This window comes from Apis dorsata, unplaced genomic scaffold (assembly GCF_000469605.1).
Source record: "Apis dorsata unplaced genomic scaffold, Apis dorsata 1.3 scaffold_1, whole genome shotgun sequence".
NCBI classification, from domain to species: Eukaryota; Metazoa; Arthropoda; class Insecta; order Hymenoptera; family Apidae; genus Apis; species Apis dorsata.
The window spans coordinates 951,951-959,966 of NW_006263304.1; the positions used below are offsets into that span (position 1 = coordinate 951,951).

The following is an 8,016-nucleotide window of genomic DNA, read 5'->3' on the forward strand; positions in this document are numbered from 1 at the left end:
AAGAGTAACTCAAATTGTTACCGCGGAAATAAGTTTACTTTATTCGAGTTTGGCCTCGAAGTGTAAGTGTTCGTAACTTTAGCTTTGTTTTAAGAGGATTTATTCAGGTTTATGTATATATATATATATATATATATATATATATATATATATGTTGTGAACGTGACACGTCGAAGGAAAAGTTGATTTGTAAGAATCTTCCCTTTCTAGTTTTATTAGGTCGCGATTAGGAGCAAACGGCGCTACGATTTCGATCGAGTCGTATTATATTTTCTATACTCGTTTCGCTTAATCCACGTTGACAAGTCGATTACGATACAACTCGTCGCCGCTTCGCGGATATGCATTTGAGTCTAATTGAGGATACTGCTGTCGGTTGTTTACGCCGAGCTGGATGCACATCCCGCCCAGCACTTTAATCCGATTAACGATACCGCGGAAAGTGATTTAAACTGACAGATTGCACGGGTAAACCTTTGTACTCGTAATCGGATCGTGCCAATTACACTATGAACTTGAAATTCCATTAGATGATCGTGCCCTGCCACGCGGAATTCAGGTCACCGGATTCTACCCCCTAAACGAGCTTTTAAATCGTATTAATGACGGCGTATCGGATGCCCATACAGGTCACTGATCTTGCGCCTCGTTGTGCCCTCTCTCCGTGAGGAGGAGTCTCTCTCTTTTTTCTCTCTCCTATTTTTTTTTTTTTTTTTTCTTTTTTTTTAACAGCTCGTTCGATCGCGCGCACACCGGGAATCGACTGTTTCGATGGGAGAGAAAATATTGCGCTCGCCCCTGATTGACGGTTTACACGAGAAGCCGGTACACCTGGCCGGTTAATGCGTATCGATGCGCCTTCGCTCATTTACAGCTCGATCGCGTAAACCATCGAATCGCCGAGCCGTGCCGCGGCAGCCGGCCATTTTCTTTAGACCAACGGATAAAACGGTAACAACGCGAACGTGCTCGCCGGGTGTCGTTGCGAGATAAACTCCTACTACTCTTCGCTCGTTTATTAATATTTAACGACCATCCATTCACGATTTTTTTTACGTTAAAAAAACGCCTCCGTAACTCTTTCAACTTCGAACAATCGTCCTTGTCTCTGTCTCTCTCTCGTCATCTTCCACGCTCCGCTCAGCTCGAGCCACCGCTGCATTTCTCGATCGTCTTCACATATCCATCTTCGTCCTCCTTTCGTGGATCGACGTGGAATCGACGTGGATTTTTATCGTGACGCTGTATTAACGAACTTGGACGAGGAAAGAACGGATTTAACGGGCACGGCCGGATCAGAACGACTATTCTCGTTTCGGGAGAAGAAATTTAATATCGTTCCCGTTTCACGCCTTGGATCGATGAATTTCGATATCCAACTCCGATATCCAACTCCGAGTTCTCGCCGTTTCGGTTTGCTTTATCGGGCTTATCTGGAATAAACAACCACCGGCCATCCTACTTTTGATAAATCCAATAAAGTTTTACACCGAGAACGTGTATATATATATATCCGCGAGGCTGCACCAGTAGCCCAGTTGATTGCAACTTTTGTGTGTAGATGATCCGGTTCACCAAGGAATGGAGGCGAACGTGAACCAGGATGACTAGACTTTTTCAAATAGAATATATATATAAAGAGAGAGTGTTTGAAGGATGGAAGTGTATCCGAACTCGTTCCAGCCGGATATCGATTCACGTTCTTTCTTATCGAACGTGACTTGCAGGATCTATTTCGAGAAATGTTTATCTATGTATCATTATATATATTATAATACAAATATCTTCACGTTATCTCAATGTTTGCACATAGTTTTTTTTTTACTACTAATCGAATAGTAAGGATAATATTTTGTTACAAATTATATTACGTACTTCTACGACGAGAAACAGATATTCTAGATGAGAAAGAATATGCTACGAAGGAAGTTCGATAGTAGAGAATTGAATCGATGAAAACGATACGCTTCTAATCCAACGTATTCTCATTCGAATCTGCCCCCAATGATAACCTCCATTTTTTACTCCCATTGTTAGCTTCCATACCATAAAAATAGATATTTCATAACTCGTGTTAAATTCTTACGAATTCTCTCGACGAAAGATCCATTTTTCGCATAATTTTTTATACAATTTCAAAAATAAAAAAAAAAAAAGAAAGGAAAATGGTTCGATTAATATTCTACGATTCGCAAAACACGTCGATCCGCGTCCCCGTAAATGTTTTCGATGTTTTGCCAATCTTTCTCGGTATAGTATCGGTAAAGCGCAGTATCCGGTGCGATGCGTTGCCTTCGCGGCTTCGCGTGTTTCATTTACATCGCAAAAAGGAATTAACTCGTATTAACCGCGGTCAATCCGTGGATTAGACGCGCGCGTATATCGATTTTTCCCCCCAAAGTGTTTAACAATTCAATCGGTGAAACTGCATCGAGGATACACGGCCCCGGTATTCTAACCGAGCCGGTGATTTAGCGGCCGGTAATATAAGGGGATTGATGCTCCCTTTCGAATCACTTTCGCGCGGAACGAGCGGTTGGTTACTATATATATATACGCGCAGCGTAGCTATCAATTATAAACGTTTGATTTTTCCGTTCTCGCTCTTCAATTATCGCGGCCTGCGTCAACGTGACTGATTGCGTTTGTGCCGACAAAAAGCGTTGCGGCGAGGACGAGAATGGGAGAGGGTTGGCGGTGGACCAGTGGGAGAGAAAAAGAGAAACGAATTGCGTCCCAATAAATATCGTGTACCCAGCGGATGTCGAGACCGCGCCCACTTCAAATACTTTAATTACTTCTCCTATAAGCCTCGTTCATCATCGTTAGCCGACGCGTTCGACCCGAAGCCATTAGTGTCGGTTACTATCCCCTTTGACCTCTCCCTCTCTCTCTCTCTGTCTCTTTTTTTTTTCTTCTTCGATAGTCGGCCACCGAATGTAGTTCGTTTGTCTTCCGTGATCGGCAGCGGTCGTGTGCAACAAACGTTTGTGATGGGTCGGATTGATACGATGGCGAGCGATAAATCTCGTTCTCGATATAGAGGTGTATAAAAATTGGTCGGGATTGGTCGGCCTCGATGCGTGCACCGGCGAGTCGTTTTTCTCCTCGGATGTGAAAATATGTTTAATAGACAGCGAGGTAGCTTGACAGATGATTTACGCGAGGAAATTCGAGTGGCGTTTTCGCGTAATCGAATTTGAGCAGGGAGAGATTCGCTCCATGGTAAATTCGAACACTCGTTCCGTCACCTTGCGTCCGTACAGTCCTGTTTTAGAATTTTAAAACAGGCGAACGCGGAGCGACGTTTATTTGCACGGGGAAAGAACAAAGGGGAATTGGAACGGACCCCCTTCGTGACTTTTTACTCGACCCTTTCACCCTTCGTTCCTTCTTTTTTTCTTCTCTCTTTTTTCAAGGACTCGCCAAGAGCATCGCGTCGAAGACAGACGTTAATAACGGGACGCCTTTGCCCCTCGACCCGTGTCGCGATGTAGACACCCGGTTCACGCGACTTGGAAGATAAAATTGGAAGAGCGAGGGAGGGGGTGGATGGTAATAACGAACGGGGCGTTTCCTTCTCGCTTTCCCACGAGCGTTTACATGCCTTTTCTCTTTTGTTCTGCTGTAGGTACGGGATCAGAGTGGATCCGTGGCAATGGTTTCTGTTTCTAAGCGGCACGTACGAAGGTGGCGAGGAGCATCCCTCGATTCTGCTCATCATATGTAAGTTCATTGATCTTTAATCGATATATTTTTCTTGAAACTCTTGGGAGGTTACAGAGGAATTCGAAATCGAATATTATAATTCATCTATTCAAAAAGAAAAAAAAAAAGAGAAAAATTAGTAGAAATTGCATACACAAATTCGGCAACGTTCCTCATAATTCCCTCTCATTCGTATTTTACCCAAACGACAAACGTGACTTTCCTCGAGAATGCGAGGATGGAGGCGTATTACGGAAAAGTGAGCCGTCGTAAAAAGGTAATATGTGCCAGGAACGCGGGCAAAAACTGCTAATTTAAATGTAAAAGTAATTAGCGTGTGACTCGTTGTTGGACATTCCAGTGGTAACGCGCCGTCCCGTGACCGCGTACGATTGCTCGCTAAATTTCAAGGATATCTCGCCCCATAATTCTCCAAGGCATGTTCCAACGCGTTTATCATAATCTTGTCGGCGCTTTCGGAGACAAAGGAGGAGCCAAATGGAGGATGCATCGACAGTGATCTTAGATGAACTCGAATTTATCGCTGCTTCAAAACCTCGACGTTTAAACCTCGACTTAAAAGAGACGAGATTCAGCGCGGCAAAGTGGCGGTACGCGTAAATTTCGTCGCTCTACCGGAACAGCCTTTGGAAATTGCTCTCTCTACGCATTGTTCTTTTATCGGTGCACTCGCGGTTATCCGCGTTTTCATTTGGAACCACGATATTTCGTTGGCGCGGCGGAATCGTGAATGTTTGGTTTCCGCCTTCCCTTCCCGTGAAAAATCGAATTGGCTCGATTCATATGTCCGAGTGGGAAAATTTTCACGAGATGCGACGTTAAGGATATCCGTGGAATTTTTTTATTCAAATTTCTGGACGAGATTTTCCAAATATGTACATTTCAGTTAAAAACAATCCTTCTATCGATTAATCGATAGATTATATTTAAAATTCGCACGAATTGTAGTTTGAGATAGTTCTTGGAAGATTACGCGAAACAAAAAATTGAGATAAACATCGGATTCGATAATCTCCACCTCGAGGTAATAATTTAATCCAAAGACCGTGTTTACGTTCGAAAGGTTTATATCTTCTCGCCGTGACAAATAATATCCACTCAGTGATTCGTCCCGAGTCATTTCACTTCTTCAAACTTCGCTTCCCCCGCGAGTCCCGGTTTAATCCAATTTATCGACAACCTGTACACCGTTGTTAATTTTCTGGACGCAGCCGGCCGTGTTGGAATTCGCACGGGTTGGGCGTGTCGACTCGCTCGATTAACGGGTGTACAAGGTTTCGAATATTCGATCGGTTGGAGGGGGGTCCGACACAACAAGTAGCGAGTGACCTAGTAAAACCTCGTCGTCCCCGAGTTGCGCCAATTTGCCTATACTCCGCAACTCTCAAGGCTAATTATCCTTGCGATTAGGCAGCGAAATTAATTTCTCTCCGTGAGAACCTTTCCCTGTGCGAGTTGCTTTTCCAAAGAACCTCCGGCGCCCGATTCGACTTGGCTACGGGGGAGACCTGGAGGGACCTCTCCTCGATGCTTCGTCTCTCGGTGAATACGCGCTTAAACTCTCGTAAACTGCGCCGCCTGCCTTGCTGCGAGCCGCCCGTCCGCGTGCTTGCGAATCGTATACGCGTACAGGGTCGAAAAGGCTATGAAATAACGGCAGAGGGTGTCTGCGAGGGAGGGAGAAGCTTTGGCTCGCATTATTTACGCGCGAGGGAAGGTAATGCTCGTAGGGAATGGGCTGTGGTTAATAGCTCTCGTATTTTAGAATATTCGTTGCGTGCCACCCCTTCTTTCCTTCCTCCGCGCGAGCCTTAACCGCTCCTCCCCAATCTTCCTTTCTTCTTCCTTCTTTCTTCTTTTTACCTCGCCCCGGCGCCGCTCGAGCGAATACACCCCTCGACCGTGTTGCCTTCTATTCCTCGTAGCCGGTAGGTAGGTAGGTAGGTAGGTAGGTAGGTAGGTAGGTCTCGTATAATAATTTTCACGGCTTCTGTACGGCCTGGCCTCGCCGAGATTGCTTTTTAAACGGCGCCCCGCCAGAAATTCTCTTCCTCCGAAGTTCGCGGCTCGCTCTTTCGCGATTAGGGAATTAATTATTCCGTGGACGTCACGAAGCGCGAATTATACCGTTTAAATGGCTGACCTCCGTGATTTATTCCCGGATCGCTCGCGTTGATTAGCCTTCCTACACACTTCGTCCCCTCGCTTTCTAACCGTTTTTTCTCGCCCCTCTCTCCTTTCCGCTTTTAATTAATCTCTTCGAAGTTGAGACCGGAGACGAAGAGGCTCCGACAGTTTTACTGAGAAAGACGAATTTCACGGTACTGTTTGCCGCACGGCCTCGTCTCGTCTTTATCTTCCAGTTTCACCCTCTTGAATAGTTTCGTCGATCCGTTTGGAACGATCGTCGAAATTATCTGATAAGGGCACGGGCGAAACGTTAATTGTAAGCTTTACAGCTTTACAACGGCCGATAAAACTTCAGTGGCCACCGAATCGATGTCGAGTGGATAGGGGGGATGCGTTACGCGACGTTGTTTCGTAAAAATTTCCAACCGGTTGTACTGTAAATCTGTTTTTCTTCTCCGGTGGTGGTTCACTGGTCGTGCAAACAACCAGGGTACATTGTACCGCGGATTGTTTCTATTTTTCGAGAAATTCGAGAGCATCCTCGGTGTCGAGGGAAACGAAACACAGACCTTGCATTAAGGATATAATTGAATTCCGTTGAAAAAACCCAACTGCGATAAAACTGTCCACGTTCGTACGTTACTTCCCTCGGACTCGCATATTCCTGCCTCGAAGAAACTGCGCAACTTTAACTCGTTGGAGAACGGTGGAGAATAGCGGAGAAGAGAGAGAGAGAGAGAGAGGGGAAAAAGAGACGAGAGAGAATAGACGCACTTTCGCGACCTTCCACCTCCTCGCGTTTCTTTCGAAGGAAACGCTTCGGCCACCTACGCCCGAGAATCCGTTTTGATGGTTTTGCGAAAGTTTCGGAACGGCAAGTTTCGAGAAACTTGGAGTTGACTGTAATTCAATGCTCTCGAGTGACGTAACGAGTCAAGTGCAAATATAAAAGGGTGTAACAAGCGGACGATTATGATCTTGCTTCCGAATTTTTGTTGCGTTAACTGTATAGAGAGCGAAATAGATTTAAAATACATCTCGCTTGAGAAACTCGTGATTTTATAAAAATATAGATTGTATCTCTCTTGATATTATTTGTCTATAAAAATTTCGTTAATTTCGGAACAGGTTATATATCTTTAAAGAATATTGTGTAAAGATAACAAATTGAAATCGTGAGGTAAACACAGCTCGGGAAAGTACCAAGTTTTTCTTCCCTCTTTTTTTTTTTTTTTTTTTTTTTTATACGCGAGATCTTCGAGGCCAAGATTTTAGATTCGATTTCACGAGCGAAACTCGCGTTTCTTTCGTCCAAAGCTTTAAATCAATCTGTCTTAAGTAAACTCCAATCAATTGCTTAAACGTTTCGAGATTCTTGCATACACCCCCGCGATTCTTATCCCCGACTCTCGCTAATGGATAAAACATTTCCAAGGAGTGGAAGAGTTTTCGGATTAAACAAAAATCAAGAGGATTTAAATTAAAAATCAACGCGATTTAAATTAAACTGGAAGTGGACGCTGGAACAAAGACAAATTGATACATGAAATCGATAATTCTTCCATGATTCGCGAGTGACCCGGATTGGTTATCCGGGTTCGCGGCCCGTGCGCGAAAAATCCAAGTAATTATCACGCGGTATCAGCCGCGCTCGTAGCAGATTTCTTTTTTTTTTTTTTTTTTTTTGCCACAATCCTCGGAGGAGAATTGACGGCCATCGATGCCCTCGCACCCAGGGATACGGGCCATTGAAATTTATCTGCAGTCGCGGTGGCCTGATAAAAATTCATCGGGTTGAAAACGGCGTTGGGAACGTCATTAGTCGATCTAAAGTTTGAAAAGCACCTGAAAAGCCGCCATTCGGAGAAATAATTCGGCACTTTTTTTTTTTCTCCCCTCTCTCCTTCTCTCCCATGACTCCCCCGTTAACGATCGTCGTCGTTACCAAACGATGCCCTCTGTGAAACAATCGGTCGGTCCGGCGAAAAGTTGGACTCTATTCCGCGCGATGTAGCGATTCGGGTGGAGGGGAATCGCTTTCAAATCGAATTACTGGTCGGATAACTTTCCTCGTCGACGTAGCTACGCGGAAAGGAAAGTTGGTCTGGGGATGGAGGTAGAAGAAGAAGAAGAAGAAGAAGAAGAAGAAGAAGAAGA

The 8,016-nt window shown here is 44.7% G+C and overlaps 1 protein-coding gene across 1 annotated transcript in view; it reads left to right on the top strand.

Moving 5' to 3' along the window:
* The window catches only part of LOC102676208 (diacylglycerol O-acyltransferase 1-like), a gene marked incomplete at its 3' end in the record, with an annotated part of 82,856 nt that overhangs the window by 15,891 nt on the left and 58,949 nt on the right, over positions 1-8,016 (top strand). The window contains exon 3 of the mRNA XM_006607104.2: positions 3,632-3,726. Coding sequence (XP_006607167.1) covers positions 3,632-3,726 — 95 coding nt within the window. The remainder of the gene's footprint in view (positions 1-3,631; positions 3,727-8,016) is intronic.